The 19,931-nt window shown below is 29.2% G+C and overlaps 1 protein-coding gene across 3 annotated transcripts; it reads right to left on the bottom strand.

Annotated features, from left to right (window-relative positions):
* Window positions 1-473: 473 nt before the first annotated feature.
* LOC141461485 (odorant receptor 4-like) lies at window positions 474-18,178 on the bottom strand. 3 transcript variants are annotated; one of them, XM_074142643.1, is made up of 8 exons: window positions 18,048-18,178; window positions 16,923-17,625; window positions 16,693-16,792; window positions 16,144-16,251; window positions 14,707-14,862; window positions 2,110-2,217; window positions 1,177-1,335; window positions 474-710 (listed from the first exon to the last, which is right to left on the bottom strand). In XM_074142643.1, the coding sequence occupies exons 2-8, from the start codon at window positions 17,618-17,620 to the stop codon at window positions 651-653; spliced, it is 1,389 nt and encodes a 462-aa protein (XP_073998744.1). In that variant the 5' UTR covers window positions 17,621-17,625; window positions 18,048-18,178; the 3' UTR covers window positions 474-650. The 3 variants fall into 3 exon arrangements, 2 of the variants coding, with proteins under 2 accessions (XP_073998744.1, XP_073998745.1); XR_012462940.1 differs by lacking the exons at window positions 474-710; window positions 1,177-1,335; window positions 2,110-2,217 and adding exons at window positions 11,006-11,167; window positions 11,802-13,830 and having other exon boundaries at window positions 18,048-18,177; XM_074142644.1 differs by lacking the exons at window positions 14,707-14,862; window positions 16,144-16,251; window positions 16,693-16,792; window positions 16,923-17,625; window positions 18,048-18,178 and adding exons at window positions 7,830-7,929; window positions 10,471-11,167; window positions 11,802-13,769.
* Between the last annotated feature and the right edge of the window lie 1,753 nt (window positions 18,179-19,931).

Genomic DNA, 19,931 nt, shown 5'->3' with positions numbered 1-19,931 from the left:
GCTCGGCTACCCTGGCGCCTTATTTTCTTTATACAATAAATTTAAATTGTAATGTTCTAAAGTAGAAATTCTATAGTAGAGTAGCGGATACAAACTGAAAGTAGAAGAGAAAACTCTCTTTTTTATTCTCCTTGATTGAGATTTACTTGTGATACTAGTCTCTGGCACTAAGACTAAAGAATACATTATGTAAAAACGATTGGTGGGAAAACAACGCACTTTAGTGGCATCTAAGTCATTCTGTTATCTTTTCCTCCAAAACTGTAAACGGATTTTGCATTTGCTTAAATACCTTAAGAGTTAATATCTCAAATCTTCTTTTGTGTTGTCAGAATATGAAATCTTTTTATTTTTAGAAGTTAAAATTAATTGAAATTCAAATTTCAATGACTTCATTTCCATAGATTAGCTGTAATTCAATAAATAAAGGTAAAAGGTTTGTTCAAATGTGAGAGGGTGGTGAGTTAGATCTCTGTAGCATATGATTTATTAAATAGCAATTATTTAAATTAATGTTGAATATAGCAACAATTATCTTCTACAAATCACTTAATTTTTATGACCTCAACATTTAATTACAGTTTTAATAACTAAAAAGCAATAGCTCATGAAAGATGATGCAAAATAATTATTTCTACTGAAGAACTCCTTTAATTGATTTCGCTAAACTGTAACAACATTGTGAGGTATGAATACGAAGCCTGAAGTAACTGCAAAAAAAAAGGTAATCACAGCTTTAAAAATAAAGAATGTTTATAATTTTAGATAAAGTAATGATTTCTTGTTTTAACACATATAAGGCCAAGATCGGGAATCGAACCCAGTAACACTTCTATAGGGGTATTGTTGGGATGTTGTTAAGTAATGGAGTAATTGAAACCAACTTGAGTTGTGATGGCGCACAACAAAATTAGGAATATTGGTTATATGAAATGCCATTCTAAAAAAGAGTTTTGAACAGAATAAGTAAAGGAAAATCATTTCTTTTTTCTTTAAAGTACATTAGCACCCTATTTCGTATTAGTGATTGCATTCACTCCTTAAAATTTGTCCAACTAAAGAGAGAAAAACCAGTCATTATTGCTATTTAAACATTGTCTCACGGTAATTCTTTTTCTGTCTGTCCAGGGCCAATTTAATTATTTAAATTAATGTATTTGACGTTTATAAAATTACCTCTCCAAACGTCTCCATGTTAAAAGAAGTCAGTCGGCGGTAATGCAAACTATGCGGACGTAGAGATGCTTTCAACACCAATAATAATTCTTTTTTGGTTTTTTCTTCCTTCTCTTCATACCAAACGTTGTCGTAGGCTGCTGCGAATATTTTCTCACTCTGAAATAATATTTTCAAGAATTAGAAAAGCTTAGGTAAGAAGTTATAAAATATGGTTATAATGTTTGGGTTATTATAATAGTTTTTTTTAACTAAGACGCATCAACATCTGAAAGTTTTGGCGCCTGGAGTCTGTTTCAATGCTCTAACAATCCCCTCAAGTGTTTTCTTTAGATAACTTTAACCATTTCTGTGCTGTGAGTAAAGTAGCCTCTGGGAACTAAAAAAAAAATCTAATGGATGGAGCTGAACACCCATCTTGTCTTGGGAATCCAAAGCTCTAACACAGAGCGAGTACCTTTCCTTTTGGGATTACTGTTACTAATGTAAAGGTTATCTCTTAATCTACAAAAGGATTGTTAAAAATGACAGAGGAAAGAAAAATTTAACGGTATGGCATTCTATTGAAGTCCTCAACTTAAAGAACAAAATTTTATATTTGTGAAAGGTAAGATTTACTTTTTATAAATTCGGCGTTTACACCGAATACTAATTACTACTACAAAGAAAAAAAACAAAGGAGACTGAAGTGAAAATCATCATTATATCAAATAAAACAAAACTAGTAGGTATATTATAAATTAAAATAAAATTAAGATTTTAAAAGTAAGCTGTGTTTGTTAGAAGTATTGCATTCTTAGAGAGGTAAAGATGTTGGGGAAAATAAAATAAAATAGAAATTGGCTAAGTAAAAAATATGTTTATTCAATGAAAACTTTGGATTAATGCTAATCATTTTCTCAGTGAATTTAATTTTAAAATCCAAGAATTTACCTCCGATTTGATCATTTCACCAATAATGCTTATTGCAACTGGAGAGCTCATTGAAAAGATTAATATTCCAAAAGACACAAAAACATCTTGCTTTCTTGTTGAAAAGACCTTAAAAAAATAAATAAATAAGTAAATAAAAACAGTCTGAGATTAGAATAAAAATTAGCACTTACTGTAAAAAAAAAATTGATTAATTTTATTACAGACATTGAAATTAATTTTTTTTTTATTGTGATCAAGATCAAGAAATTTTATTTTTCTCTTTTATAAGCTTTTTTTAAGTTGAAATATCTCCAAAAACTTTAACCCTATTATAATTAAGGAAACTTTTCATATCTTTTCTTAACACTGACTTTGCTCTAACATGAACAATTAATTACTTTCCAACCCATAGGTATATTACATGTAACATGAAGTACAATAAAAAGTTTAACATCAGAAAAAATATAAGTACAACTTATTTTCACCTATAAGTCATTTGTTTACCAAAAAAAAAACATAAAGAAAACATATAAAATGGAAAATAAAAAAAAACAGAAACTTACAGCTACCCCTACAGAATATTAGGGATTTATGGTACATTAGAACTGCTGTGATGGAAATAAATATAATTATTTTTTACATCCTAAGGCCTCAATATTTCAACGAAGTTATTAATCACTAATATTAATTCACGTCCTTACTTGTTAAAGTAATTTATATATTTATATTATAAATTTATTGTCAAAAATTTAATGGTTTTAAGTTTTTTATGGTTGGATTTCATAATAGTAAGTGTTATTGCCTGCTAGTTTAAAAGTGTTCTATAAGTGCATAAATTTTAGTAAAAATCTATCGAGCAGAAAACGAGATATTTAGGGTTACAGTTTGTTTCCGTTCTAAAAAGTGAAAAATTTAACTTCAAATATCTCGAAAACTACTCGATAGATTTGGTTTATATTTTACCTGTATATGGAGACTACTATTGTCTATAATTGTGTAAATTTTAGTAAAACTCTATCGGGCAGAAAACGAGATATTTAGGGTTACAGTTTGTTTCCGTTCTGTAAAGTGAAACTTTTTAACTTCAAATATCTCGAAAAACTACTCGATAGATTTGGTTTATATTTTACCTGTATATCGAGACTACTATTGTCTATAATTATGTAAATTTTAGTAAAACTCTATCGGGCAGAAAACGAGATATTTAGGGTTAAAGTTTGTTTCCATTCTATAAATTGAAACTTTTAACCTTAAATATCTCGAAAACTACTCAATAGATTTGGTTTATATTTTACCTGTATATGGGAACTACTATTGTCTATAATTGTGTAAATTTTAGTAAAACTCTATTGGGCAGAAAACGAGATATTTAGGGTTACAGTTTGTTTCCGTTCTGTAAAGTGAAACTTTTTAACTTCAAATATCTCGAAAAACTACTCGATAGATTTGGTTTATATTTTACCTGTATATCGAGACTACTATTGTCTATAATTATGTAAATTTTAGTAAAACTCTATCGGGCAGAAAACGAGATATTTAGGGTTAAAGTTTGTTTCCGTTCTATAAATTGAAAATTTTAACCTTAAATATCTCGAAAACTACTCGATAGATTTGGTTTATATTTTACCTTTATATGGAGACTCCTATTGACTAAAAGTGAATAAATTATAGTAAAAATGTATCGAGCAGAAAACAAGATATTTAGAGTTAAAGTTTGTTTCCATTCTATAAATTGAAACTTTTAACCTTAAATATCTCGAAAACTACTCAATAGATTTGGTTTATATTTTACCTGTATATGGGAACTACTATTGTCTATAATTGTATAAATTTTAGTATAAATCGATCGAACAGAAAACGAGATATTTAGAGTTAAAGTTTGTTTCCGTTATATAAATTGAAAATTTTAACCTTAAATATCTCGAAAACTACTCCATAGATTTGGTTTAAATTTTACCATTATATGTAGACTACTATTGTCTATAAGAACCTAAATTTTAGTACAAATCTATCGAGCAGAAAACGAGATATTTAGGGTTACAATTTGTTTTTGTTCTATAAAGTGAAAAGTTTAACTTCAAATATCTCGAAAACTACTTGATAGATTTGGTTTATATTTTACCTGTATATGTAGACTACTATTGTCTATAAGTGCATAAATTTTAGTAAAAATCTATCGAGCAGAAAACGAGATATTTAGGGTTACATTTTATTTCTGTTCTATAAAGTGAAAATTTTAACTTCAAATATCTCGAAAACTACTCGATAGATTTGGTTTATATTTTACCTTTATATGGAGACTACTTTTGACTAAATGTGCATAAATTATAGTAAAAATCTATCGAGCAGAAAACGAGATATTTAGAGTTAAAGATTGTTTCCGTTATATAAATTGAAAATTTTAACCTTAAATATCTCGAAAACTACTTCATAGATTTGGTTTATATTTTACCTGTATATGTGGACTACTATTGTCTATAAGTGCATAAATTTTAGTAAAAATCTATCGAGCAGAAAACGAGATATTTAGGGTTACAGTTTATTTCTGTTCTATAAAGTGAAAATTTTAACTTCAAATATCTCGAAAACTACTCGATAGATTTGGTTTATATTTTACCTTTATATGGAGACTACTTTTGACTAAAAGTGCATAAATTTTAGTAAAAATCTATCGAAGAGAAAACGAGATATTTAGAGTTAAAGTTTGTGTCCGTTCTATAAATTGAAAAATTTAACCTTAAATATCCCGAAAACTACTCCATAAATTTTGTTTATATATCACCTGTATATGGAGACTACTATTGTCTATAATTGTGTAAGTTTTAGTAAAAATCTATCGAGCAGAAAACGAGATATTTAGAGTTAAAGTTTGTTTCCGTTCTATAAATTGAAAATTTTAACCTTAAATATCTCGAAAACTACTCCATAGATTTGATTTATATTTTTCCATTATATGGAGACTACTATTGTCTAAAAGTGCACAATATTTAGTATAAATCTATCGAGCAGAAAACGAGATATTTAGGGTTACAGTTTGTTTCCGTTCTGTAAAGTGAAACTTTTTAACTTCAAATATCTCGAAAACTACTCGATAGATTTGGTTTATATTTTACCTTTATATGGAGACTACTATTGACTAAAAGTGCATAAATTTTTGTAAAAATCTACCGAGCAGAAAACGAGAAATTTAGGGTTACAGTTTATTTCTGTTCTATAAAGTGAAAACTTTAACTTCAAACATCTCGAAAACTACTCGATAGATTTGGTTTATATTTTACCTTTATATGGAGACTACTTTTGACTAAATGTGCATAAATTTTAGTAAAAATCTATCGAGCAGAAAACGAGATATTTAGAGTTAAAGTTTGTTTCCGTTCTATAAATTGAAAACTTTAACCTTAAATATCTCGAAAACTACTCCATAGATTTGGTTTATATTTTACCTTTATATGGAGACTACTATTGTCTAAAAGTGCACAAATTTTAGTAAAAATCTATCGAGCAGAAAACGAGATATTTAGAGTTAAAGTTTGTTTCCGTTCTATAAATTGAAAATTTTAACCTTAAATATCTCGAAAACTACTCCATAGATTTGGTTTATATTTTACCATTATATGTAGACTACTATTGTCTATAAGTGCATAAATTTTAGTAAAAATCTATCGAGCAGAAAACAAGATATTTAGAGTTAAAGTTTGTTTCCGTTCTATAAATTGAAAATTTTAACCTTACATATCTCGAAAACTACTTGATAGATTTGGTTTATATTTTACCTTTATATGGAGACTACTATTGTCTAAAAGTGCACAAATTTTAGTAAAAATCTATCGAGCAGAAAACGAGTTATTTAGGGATAAATTTTTTTTCCGTTCTATAAATTGAAAATTTTAACCTTACATATCTCGAAAACTACTTGATAGATTTGGTTTATATTTTACCTTTATATGGAGACTACTATTGTCTAAAAGTGCACAAATTTTAGTAAAAATCTATCGAGCAGAAAACGAGTTATTTAGGGATACATTTTTTTTCCGTTCTATAAAGTGAAAGCTTTAACTTCAAATATCTCTAAAACTTCTCGATAGATTTTGTTTATATTTCACCTGTATATGGAGACTACTATTGTCTATAATTGTTTAAATTTTAGTAAAAATCTATCGAGCAGAAAACGAGATATTTAGGGTAAAATTTATTTCCGTTCTATAAAGTGAAAAATTTTACTTCAAATATCTCAAAAACTACTCGATAGATTTTGTTTATGTTTCACCTGTATATGGACACTACTATTGTCTATAATTGTTTGAATTGTAGTAAAAATCTATCGAGCAGAAAACGAGATATTTAGGGTTACAGTTTGTTTCTGTTCTATAAAGTGAAAAATTTAACTTCAAATATCTCAAAATCTACTCGGTAGATTTTGTTTATATTTCACCTGTATATGGACACTACTATTGACTAAAAGTGCATAAATTTTAGTAAAAATGTATCGAGCAGAAAACAAGATATTTAGAGTTAAAGTTTGTTTCCGTTGTATAAAGTGAAAACTTTAACTTCAAATATCTCAAAAACTACTCGATAGATTTTGTTTATGTTTCCCCTGTATATGTAGACTACTATTGTCTATAATTGTTTAAATTTTAGTAAAAATCTATCGTGCAGAAAACGAGATATTTAGGGTTACAGTTTGTTTCTGTTCTATAAAGTGAAAATTTTAACTTCAAATATCTCAAAATCTACTCGATAGATTTTGTTTATATTTCACCAGTATATGGACACTACTATTGTCTATAATTGTTTAAATTGTAGTAAAAATCTATCGAGCAGAAAACGAGATATTTAGACTTAAAGTTTGTTTCCGTTGTATATAGTGAAAATTTTAACTTCAAATATCTCAAAAACTACTCGATAGATTTTGTTTATGTTTCCCCTGTATATGTAGACTACTGTTGTCTATAATTGTTTAAATTTTAGTAAAAATCTATCGTGCAGAAAACGAGATATTTAGGGTTACAGTTTGTTTCTGTTCTATAAAGTGAAAATTTTAACTTCAAATATCTCGAAAACTACTCGATAGATTATGTTTATATTTTACCTGTATTTTGGAGACTACTATTGTCTATAATTGTATACATTTTAGTATAAATCGATCGAACAGAAAACGAGATATTTAGAGTTGAATTAAAAAATCTAAATGACTGGTTTCTATTATTACTGGGGAAAAATATTATAAAGTATGAACTGATACTCGTATGTACAAAATTGTTTGTTGTACACAAATCATTGTAATTCTATTATGGAAACTGCGATGTGCTTTATTCAGTGATCTAGAATTCTAATTTTTTCAAGAACATGTGAGTAGACTAAAAATTTCGAAATAAAGAATATTGTCGGTGCTTGGTACAAGTTTGTATTTATTCCTGTGGAATAACGCCCATAAAAGATAGCCAACTCATGCACTAAAACCATTAGGTTAATTAAAACTGTCCGGAAGGGCAGTTGTATAAAAGTGCACGAAAAAGTGTAACGTTGAAAAACACTCAATTTTAAAAAAAATTTCCCTGGTTTCTTATAAAAGTTAAAATTCCAAAGTTTTCGTATTAAGAATCATATTATCCAAAGAGTTTTTTGTTTGCAACTACGCAGATTAAATAGATTTCAAGATCTATTAAATACGTAAATTCGATTTCAAAAAAAAAAAAAAAATTCAATCTTATACGTTAAATTATTTTGTTTGTTACCTTGATGAATGCAAATATTCTCAACGACAGTTTAATTGCTGAAAAGGATATTTCGAACAGAAATTGGCCAGATAAAAATTCATTAGTTAGAAACACCAATCTGAAAAACAGTTATTTATTTATAATTTTTTTTTTTTTTGAAAGTTAGAGAAAATGTATAAATAAAACTTTAATTGGAATTTTTGATTTCTTTACATTTAGCAAAGTAAGGGAACATATTTTGGGCGCTCTTATAATAATAATAATAATAAGGCAAGAGATTAACTGGGTGGTTTGCGAATAGTAAAAAAAAAGGTGAGAACAGCACACCGTTCGCTCTTAAAAGTACCCATTAATAAGATTTGGACTAATAAGATTTAGAATTGGTGTTATTACTGACTCATACAAGGATTCTAGATTATTGAACAATCTATGCAAGTTGCAAATTGTCACTTCTAATTGTTCCACATAATTTGTCGGACTTTTATTTTGCAGATTTTTCCACTCTATTTGCCTTAACTTATCAACCAACCTCTTTATTTTAGGCATATCGGTTCTCGTCCTCTCTTGATTTACTATTCATTACAAATTGTTAACATAAGAAATTAACTTTTATCTACAGTGAACGAGTTTTTCTGTTATACTCTTTTTTAACTTCCTTTTTTAACAGCCACAATCTTCTTCCGGAAACTGGAAAAATAAAAGTAATCGAAATTTTTAAGAAAACTTATTAGGCCCTTACGTGATCATTATGAGACCTAGGTGTTAGCACTTTTTACAAAAGTTTCCTTGCCTAATGGGCTTTCTAACGGTATATCATTTTCCAGGATTCATTTTAACTTCGTATGAGAAATTACGTTTGTTTTACCAGAAAACGTGTTCACGAGCACTCAACAGTGTTAGTTTATCAAGTTGTTTAATTCATTGAAAACTCTTTTAGATGGACCAGTAGTCAATTGTTAAAGTACATTGTCTTAAAATAAATAAGTCAAAGGTTGTGAATTGCACTTAAAACATTTACTTCTGATCTCAGTGAAATATTTTGAGAAAATGTTAGGAAATATTTTAAACAAGTACTTAAACAATAATTCATATACCTAGTTTGTATTTACTCCAAATAACAATTTCACACATAACTGCACTATTGAATTGTTAAGAATGTGAATAAGCCTTAAAAACCCTTTGAACCCACTAACAGATAATACTTATATCGGAATCTGGAATTAATCAATACAACTAGGTATCTTATAAATAAACTTCCTTGATCTGTTAGACTTGGTTTTTCAAAATTTTCTATTGTACCCTATTTTAATAAGGCCAACCCCCTCTGTATGTCTTGTAGACTATAACAGATGTAAATGTAATAAATAAATAATAAAAAAATATTGTACCCTATTTGAAACTTAGCAAATTAACCTTCTATAAAAATAGCACGTTTGAAATATTTCCTAACATTTTCTCAAATATTTCAGTGAGATCAGAAGTGAATGTTTAAAATGCAATTTGCAACCTTTGACTTCCTTCTTTTAAGACAATCTACTTTAAAAATTGATTACTTGTCCATCTAAATGAGTTTTCAATGAATTAAACATTATAACTAATACGTTGATTGCTCGTGAACACTTTTTTTTGCAAAACAAATGTAATTTCTCATATGAAGATAAAAGGAATCCTGGAAAATGATATACCCTGAGAAAGCCCATTAGACCAGGAAACCTTTATGAAAAGTGCCAGCACCTAGGTCTGATAACGATCACGTAAAGGCCTATTGAGTTTTCTTAAAAATTTCGATTACTTTTATTTTCCCTAATTCCGGAGGAAGATTGAGGCTGTTTGGAGAATAACTTATGCTTCAAAATGGTGTCAATTTTTAGGAAATTTATCTGTCATTCTAACCGTGTCATCAGAAACGCATTCGGACTAAATCTTTTTGAGTAATAACATTTTTATTGCAAAAAAGTAATGATTTTAGAAAAAATAAATAAAGTGACGTCACTCAAGAACAGTGTAAAATATGAAGTTGGCCTATACGTCTTTGAAGTCCACTGTAGATGTACTACAAACAGTAGGCCTATGGACGTTATTTACTGGTTCACCCTGTATATACAGAGTGTATTCGGACGAGTGGTCGAAACTTCAACTTCGGGAGGTGATTTAGCGGCCCAAATGCAACAAAAAATATTCTCTTCACTTTGGTCCGATTCTCAATAGTGTCCAAGATATTTGCATTTTTAACTTTTCCGTCGATATTCGCGTTTTTCACCATAAAAACTGCCTTAACTTTTCTATCCTTTATCCTACAACAAATCTGCTTATTTCAAACGAAAGAGCATTGAATTTCCAATCAATTTGCTCAATACAGAGCCTCAAAACATTTCTTATAACAATGAAATTTTTACTTTAATGTCTAAAAAAAAATTTTTACTACTGTGATTAGTTGTTTAAGTAATAATTGTAATGTTCGTTTAAGTAAAACAAGTGTAATGGCAATATAGACGGGGAATTTATAAAATAATTTAATAGATTTGATGAAAAGTTGTTAATAGCCGTAGTACTCAATGCGGAAATAAATAAACAAATGAATAAAATAAAAACTAATTCACAATTACCTTTTGAATTAAAAACGCAATATTTTTTTAAAATATTTGAATATTTTACAAACCTGTTAATATTTTGGTGCAGAATGTAAGCAGACCTTCTCTTGGCAGTTTCACCATATTTTGTAGTCAACAATCGCTGTAAAACTTTCATGTATGATGTGATAACCATAACTAACAAAATGTTGAAGCCAAAACTTCCTAAATAAACTTTGAATGCTGTCGAATAGATTATAAGTTGAAAAGCGAGAGCAAACCAAAAATATCGTTGCGAATCAAATGGTACCCAATATAAAAATGGTAATTTCTTTAATCCACTTATCATATAAACCAACGAAGAAGAAGTACAGAAAATTATGGGCACAGTGATTGCAACAATGAAACAATTTTTTAATGCTTTAGATTCAGATTTTTCACTCTCCTCGATAAATGATTGATTATTTGGATCAGATCTACATGATTCCCTTACTTCATCTACAAATTTCATTAATCCTCTCACTTCTTTAAATCTGAGGAGAAAGTTTAAATATTTTACAGTTGCAATCACACTTTCTAAAAGATAATGGATTAATTCAGCTTTTGTATTGAAATTATCCTCTTCATAGTACAACGCAACAATAATTATACACCAGTTTATTGCATATGTAATCATCATAAAAATCATGTATAATTTCATACAGGTGGGATATTTATGCTCAGGACGGTAACCAAAACCAGCCATTTCTATCAATAAATATAATCGTGTGCTTGGAGGAATCATAGCTGCAACAAAAAAAGTATAAAGCTAAGTTAAATGCTGCTGAAGGCACATTACCGAGAGTAGGAGGGATGATTCCATGACCTCAAGTTCTACCGGTCCTAATTCTAAGCTTTTGGCTCTTACGCCAAAGAGCCGCGTCCTCGTTCTTTGCTCTTGGAATTCTTCAATAGCTACCCGAAGCATAAAAGAGAAGAAAGGATAGTGCCAGAATGTCAGCAACTCTGTTTCTTCCGTCGACTAGATTCGATGGATAAATAGCAGAAGAGAGGCGATTTGCTTCAATATCGCTCGGAGACTGCATATTATTTATATACTTCCTAGTGGAGGCTGTAAAGGTCTAAGCGTGGGAAGAGGAGAAGCCAGCACTTGAGATTTTGGGTGATAAGAAGAAGCGAATGGCCAAGTTTTCGATGCCGATGCGCCAAAAATAAAATAAATGAAAATAACAATAAAATTGTTAAGGGTTGGACTGAATTGGTCATTTAAAATTTAGAATTAAGTACGGAAGGAAATATTGAAATATTGTTGGCATGAATGTAGGACTTTTTTTTGTCAGAAGAATAATTATTTGGCACAATAATTATATTTTTGTATTAATAATTATTTTTCAGTAGTAATACAATATTTTATTCTTACCTGTGCAACTATGTTTCTCTTATTATATTTCTTGTTGGTTTTTACTCAATTAATAATCTTTGTATTCAAAGCTTTAGTTAAGTGATTCTTTAAAAAGCATTTTGCTTTTATGAAAGTTCTTTGAATTTTAAATTTGTTTGTTTAAGGATCGCCATAACAGCACTTATTAAATAACAATGTCGCACATGTCTAATCCTAATTGCATTAAATTACCCAATGCAATTATCGTGTATAAATTTTTAACAAAAAAAATTTTTTTCAATATTTCCTTGTCAACTGGACAGATTGAATGGTCCCTACTAGAAGATTTAAAAACCTGATTTTGCGGCAAAATTCTGCTTGAAAATTTAAATTCTTTCTGTATTCTACGTACTATTTTGACAAGCTATTTATTTTTTCTTTAAATTTAAATGTATTGTTTTATAGATTAAATTTCTAACTTATACTTTATTTAGAAAGCGTCTGCTTTACAATATTGATTTAGTAAGGAGAGACATATATGTGCTTTACCTAACCACAATAATTACACTAACTTGTGGTGCTGTGTCCCTCTTTAATATTGGACGAAAAAATTAAATCGATAATTCTTATTCACTACTCTTATTTAATTAATTATTTTAGTTTAAGAATATCTTACATATTAATTATGGAATGAATTTTCCAATTAAATGAACTATCTATTTTAACACAGTACATAAATTATCAAAAGTGGTTTTTCTCTTCTGCGATGAGAAAATTCATTATTATTATTATTTCGCATTCATTATTACGCAACTTGCACTACGGCTTTTGTCACAATTTAAGGAATCATTTCGTTTTAGAATAAATCAGACTATAAAACTGAAATTAAGCAGCCGAATCATAGCCCAATATTTTAAAAATCGGAGATAATGTTGCGTGCTTCTTTTACCGTGGTTTTTGTGAATGTTGCGGCTATGTGATTAATTATTTGACAGGATCGGCTCCTAAAATTTCCTTTAAAATTAGCGTATTGGTTAAATTAGTGTAGAATTATAACTTTTATAAGAAACACTTTCCAGGAAAACGATGGACCAGTAGTCAATTTTTAAAGTAAATTGTCTTATTAAAATAAGGAAGTCAAAGGTTACAAATTTCACTTTAAACATTTACTTCTGATCTCACTGAAATATTTGAGAAAATGTTAGGAAATATTTTAAATTTTGGTCCATCTAAAAGAGTTTTTCAATTAATTTAACAACTTGATAACTAACACTCTTGAGTGCTCGTAAATACGTTTTCTTGCAAAACAAACGTAATTTCTCATACAAAGATAAAAGAAATCCTGGAAAATGATATACCGTTTGAAAGCCCATTAGACTAGGAAACTTTATAAGAAGTGTCAGCACCTAGGTCTGATAATGATCACATAAGGGCCTAATGAGTTTTCTTAAAATTTTCGATTACTTTTATTTTTCCAGTATTCGGAGGAAGATTGAGGCTGTTTGGAGAATAACTTATACTTCGAAATGGTGTCAATTTTTAGAAAAATTTTCTGTCATTCTAACCGTGTCATCAGAATCGAATTCGGACTAAAACTTTCTGAGTAATAACATTTTTACTGCAAAAAAGTAATGTTTTTAGAAAAAACAAAATTAAGTGACGTCACTCAAGAACAGTGGAAAATATGAAGTTGGCCATACGCCTTTGAAGTCCACTTGAGATGTACTATACGCAGTAGGCCTATGGACATTTACTGGTTCACCCTGTATATAAGAAAACAAAACTCCAGATTTTTTTATTTATTTTTTAGTAATGCATTTCACTAAATAATATTTAGATTAACTAAACTAATAACATGTGCATCTAATCATTCAAATTGCAATGACCATTATTGACTACAAGTTTAATAAACAGATAATACGTGCATTATATGTTAGTGGAGTGTAACATCCTTCATACACAATTTTTCTTATATATCTATCTTGGCAATAGTTACACTTGTAATAAGTAATTACAAGTCGCCAAATCTTAAGAGCAAAGTAAGATATGAATAGGTTGCTTGCATCATCTAGAATAAAAGGAAACTTATAATGTTTTCTATTTCATAGAATAAAAATATAGCTTGAAAGAATTATTGCTGAACACTGGACATAATATTTTGTTTTTCAGCTTGAATCTAAATTTAAATTTTAGGTAACAAAATACTTCCATTACTTGTGTCCCTTCAATACAAAGAGAGACCAATTAAAGAATAAAACACAAAGTTTTTTGGGTCCACCAATTAAAAGCATAGCTGTTGCTATCGTTGGTAAGTTTATGCTGAAATAAACTTTCTTTTTTTTTTCAGTTTTAGCCAGAAGGACCTTGAACTTCTTTTATAAAATCCCATTGTTGGTGGTGCACCTCTCATACCCAAAATCCTCCTTTAAATATTTCAACCATCTATGGCACGCTCAACCTCGGGATCTTTGCCCTTGAAATGTCTTTCCTACGCCCGTATTGGAACACGATCTCTCTCTCTCCATGCGGGACAAGTGTTCTAACCCAGAGCCTAGAAATCAAAGTTCTTACAAGGATATCCTTTCTTTTAAAAGAACTTCTTTAACTATAAGTTTCTCCCCTCCTTCCACTACTGGTCAAAAAATATATTCCTTTCTATCTGCCTCTACCATCAAAAAGACGTATTTCAGACCCAGCAGTCAGGATCCAGGAATTTGCTTCATACAAGTCTGAAAGGTCTGAGAATTGTTTTTTTTATAAGGTTTATTTTAGCGCTATGGAAATGTTCTTATTTTTTAAAATCAACTTTACGGCAGCAAAACGCCTAATCCCGGCCACAAGAAAGTTCTTTGTCATAATAGACCTAATATTTATACTTATCAATCAAATAATCCATGGTAATATTTAAACCGTCTGAAAATTTACAATAAAAGGAGTATACTACCGATGCAAATTGTTGCCTATTAAAAGAGATGATATGACGATAGTGGAGTGTATGTGGCCGTTGTGAAGCCCTTAGTACCAATATTAATTCTTTTTTAGTTTTGACTTCCTCCTCGTACCATACATTGTCGTAGGCTGCTTCAAATATTTTCTCACTCTGAAAAAGTGAAGATGACTATCTCACAGTTTGAAACAATTAAAAAAGTATAAATAATTAAAATATCTGAGAAATGTGCAAGAAAATAGAGTGAGGAAAAGATATTGCCAGACTTTTAACAGAATCTTTAAATTAATTTGGGAGTATGTCCATTCAGGGCGGGATATCTTAGAAATCTGATTCGTTTCAAGAATGTGACAGACAAGTTTTGTCGAATAATAATAACTAATTACTTTATCCAATTTATCTAAATCAGAGTAACTATTATCTGTTTTGAATTTCAAAGTACCAAGGAGAAAATTGCAAAACCTAATTAACCTTGTGACTAATTTTCCATGACAGAAAAATGCTCTACAAATCTTTATGTATGTGTATTACATTAATTGCAGACGAAATTAGTTTGTATTAATTATGATTTCAATTTTTAGAATTTGTAAATATGCCCAAGTTAATTTAATCTAAACGTTACATTCGAAAAACACCGACGTCCCGGTGCAATAACCTCAAGCTGTTGTAACGAATTATTAAGCTCCAACAATGAGGGGGAACAAAATACAGGTTCGGGAAACATACTGGCAGTTTGCTTACACTAAAAACCAGTAATAAAGGACAATAATCATTCTAGAATAATTGTAAAGATAGCGGTAAAATGCGGAATCTGCTACCCTTCGAGCAACCTAAAACTTGGATGGAATTCAAGAAAGTTTATTTAATTTTAAAAAGTATCAAATGATTAGTTGTGAAATCTGCTCTATTCTGATGTTAGTTGGTGGAGCGATAATCATGGTATTTGACTAATTGTTTCTTTACTAATATTTAGAAATCAAGATATTTAAGGTCTTTAAAAGTTTTTATACAGTGTATTATTTCGTTTATTGTTGTATGTAGTTTAAAACGCTGTCAAATAGTTTTAAATCAGGAAGAATATGAGGGATTCAAATTTTTAGACAATGGCTGAATTCCATATTCATGAAATTATATTTAGATTGTAAATTGCCTGCCTCAGATCAATATTTAGAATCCACTCTTGCGACAGTCTAATGAAAATTCCTTTATTTTAAAAATAACTATAAAAAAAATTCGTAATGGTTCAACAGAGAGGAAGTCTAAAAATGAAAAATAATGTATCTAAGTTTACAGGCTTTCAGACTATAATTATTTCAAGATATTTGACGCCAGTTGTATATACGTATGTTCAAAGTTAAATAAGGGAAAAAAGTTTTATAGCAATTAGTCATTTTAATGGTTCCAACAAATTAAAATGTTATAAATGATACTTACCTCTGATTTAATCAGTTCACCTACCCAGCTTATAACACAAGGCGAGGACATTGCTAAAAGTAATATTCCTGCAGTAAAAACTAGGCCCTCCTTTCCTGATAAAATTGCCTTTAAAAATAATGGAGAAATACACTTATATTGAGCAGGATAACCATTTATTAATGAATATTAATATATTATTAATTCGAAATTGTTTTCGTGCTTAGCATAGCACAAGGCGTGTTAATAAAAATTCTAATTCCTTTACTAATTTGTTATAAATCTGGTCTGTGGTACTTAAATTTAAAATTAAAAAAATACTTGTTTTCTCATCTATTGAATTTTTATTCATCTAATCGGAGAGCATAACTCTACTTTAAATTGAGTAGAACTGGGATGCAATATCACGATTTCAGAGGTCACATCAAAATGAATGAAGCCCTCACAGTGTAACCAAACTTTTTTTTCAGAGGACGGGTATAGAAAGTTGATCTCATTTATTCCATTGTTTTTAAAATTACTAAATTTTTGGGATTTGATAACTATTAATTTAAAGTCAGAATTACTTACTTTGATGAAGGCGAAAATTCGTATAGAAAGTATAAGTGCAGATAAAGAAATTTCGAATAGAAACTGGCCAGACAATAATTCATTCATTTGTAATATCAACCTGTAAAAAGTTTTAGGTTATTCAAATATTTAAAACACTCTACATATATTAACTCACACACAAATCAGAATATAAAATGAATAATTAATTTCAAGTTTGCAAATATTAATAAAAGTAATTAATTGCTAACTTATTAATGCCTTGATGTGTCTCGTATGTAGAAATTCTCGCTGCTGCTTTTGAATCTCTAGTAGTTAAAAGTCGCTGTAAAATCCTCATTTGCGATGTGGCAACCATAGCTAATAAAACATTAAATCCCATGCAGCAGGAGTAAATTTGGACAGGTGTTAAGAAAAGTAGCAATTGAAATATAACAGCCTGCCAGAAGTATTTTAGCGAATCAAACGGGATCCAATATAAGAGAGGTAATTTCTTTTTCCCAGTTGTCACATAATTTATCCATGTACAAGCGAAGAATGTGACAATGACGGTTTCCGCTCCAATAACTGTAAATCTAGCCAAAGTTGATTCAGTTTTTTCATTCTGTTCAATCACTGATTGGTTGTCTGGATCAGATCTACACGCTTCCCTTATTTCATCGGCGGTCCTTAACAATTCTCTCACTTCTTTCTGTCTGAATAGAAAATTTAGAAACTTAGCTAAAATGTGAAAGCATTCTAGGTAATACTGTATTAATTCGGCTTTTACGTCAAAATCAGTATGATCAGCACTTAGCCAGGCCATGGTTAATGTATAATAATTCATCATTAACATAATGAACAAATAGATTGCATATACTTTAATAAGCCACTTAAATTTAAATTGAGGATGGTATCCCATGCCACCTCCTGTCATTAGTAGGAACAGATGTCTGCTTGGAGGACTCATTCAGACTGCAACAATACATATCTCTTAATTACATCCAAAACTATAAATGTTAAGATAAATTATACATAACAAAATATATTTTAATAAACAACTATGCGATGCCCCAACTAGAATGTTGTGTTAAAGGATAGTTATTGTAATGTGATTCTTTAAATGTGGAATGCCTTAAAGCATAAAGAATCATTAAAAACAAAATTGCAATTTCCGAACCATTTGAAATAATAAATGGGAAGTCTAAATTGACTTATTAATAAGGGACTTATTAATAAGGATTAATAAGGGACTTATTAATAAGGATTAATAAGGGACTTATTAATAAGGATTAATAAGGGACTTATTAATCCAATTCTCCCATGAGAAGAGAGTGAACATTTATTTCTTAAAGAATGAAATGTGTTCAATAAACATAACATAGGAAAGAACTCACTAAAAATTGTTCGGATATTTTTAGAGAATCGGTTTCTGATGTCAAAAGAATTGAATAGAGTGAATGATAACGTTGTTTAAGAACAATAAGTACAACTGCTTGAAAAATTATGCCCTATTAAAAAAAAAATCATTTAAACAGTACAGAAATATGAAGGTATATTATTTGGTAGATAAATATTCATTCTTACTTGCCTACTTTGGGCCAATTATTATTTAAAATTGAGGCACATGAAAATAATGGATTCGGTTCCCAGGCAGATATGTAGTAGTTAAAATTATTTTATTAAGAGTCCCTTCTTATCAATAAAAATTATAATGTGTTAAATCGATAACAGTTAGTGAATTTAATTTTTTATTTTGTTTACTTACAAAATAATTATTTGTTAACATTTGTATTGGATACACCATATATACTGTTAGTATTCAAAACTTGTCATTGTTTACCGAATTATACCTTACTTAGCATAAATTTTTTAGTGCGATTGTGTTTCACACCCTCTGATTATGTTATTACATTTTCTTAACAAGTTAGAATAGTTTTTTTTTTTTATGGCAGAAATTATCCGACTAGTCCGTCTGCAACAATAAATAAATAAAAAGGTAAGCAATTTAGATAGTAAAATGAATTCATCAGACTGTTGTAGTTAACCGTTGGTCTAAGTACTTCTTCTAAATTATTGGCTATTGGCTGTGCTCTTGGGTTGAACACCTAACGTTTCGATTTTATAAAAATTAGAATAAAATATACATGCAATACGTTGGCTAACAATTAAGAAGAGTGGAAACTGGTACTAGTGAACTGGGATGTGGACAGTTTTGTGAAATGGAATATCGTTATCTAGAAAAGAAAGCTATTTATAAAGGAGGGAAGGTACGAAAAATATGTTTTTATTTAGTTAAATATTAATAAAATATCTTCAGTTGCAATGAAGGTAAAAATAGACACCGAAATATTCGGGTATGAGTGATTTGCGCTATTAAAGTTTGAATATAACAAATATCAAAAATAAATACATCAATGGGGACGAAATGAATTATTAGAGGTGGGAAAGGTTTTCTATTACGGGGTGGATTGTCCAACTATATTCTATTGGAATCTCAACCATTACTTATCCTCTACAACACACAAACAATGCTTTTGAGCATTAACCTTGTTAGCGTCAGCTATGTTCACCAAGATGGAATATTTCTTGACAAGAGAAAACTCTGGTGTACTAAGATATCGTTGGCTTCACTACGATACACACCTCCGTGTGTGAGCCGAAGGTTTTTTCAGATCAATGAAGACCAAGAAACTATTGAAAAATGAGTAGATTACCTTTCTGCCTGCATCCAAATAGAAATCAATTGTAAAATTTTGGGTTTTTACATCGCTCCCTCTCTCTCAAAATAAATAAATTAAACTACAATCTAAACATTCACACAGTATACTGAATATTAAACTTTTAAGTAAGGAGTTAAGGAAAAATAATTTCGGAGCCATTCTATTTTTATTATTACTAATTTTTCTTTGAATGTGTACCAATACGGGTTTCAATATATAACTACTTACAGTTTTTATAACATTTACAAGAAAAATTCTAAAATATAATGACGCCCAAAAATTCTGATTACTCTTTCAGTTTATCTCAAAACAGAATAATTGATATTAGAGTTTAATTTCATTCCAATAATCAGTTCTCAAATGTTGTACTAACTAAATAATACAGTTATTCATAGAATTTATTTTTTTAAGCCATCATTAATTGACATCACTGAATAATGTTTACTACTGTACAAACTTTTAAGTAGTACTTTAAATAACATAATATCTAAATTATTTCTAAGCAAAACAAATAAATTCAGCCAGATTTTATATGGGTAGTAATTTTAAATTTATGTT

The sequence above is a fragment of the Rhodnius prolixus genome, unplaced genomic scaffold, assembly GCF_049639745.1.
Source record: "Rhodnius prolixus isolate KJV_2025 unplaced genomic scaffold, Rpr scaffold_6, whole genome shotgun sequence".
NCBI classification, from domain to species: domain Eukaryota; kingdom Metazoa; phylum Arthropoda; class Insecta; order Hemiptera; family Reduviidae; genus Rhodnius; species Rhodnius prolixus.
The sequence above is the reverse complement of the archived record's forward strand: the minus strand, read 5'-3'. Positions and strand labels throughout refer to the sequence as shown.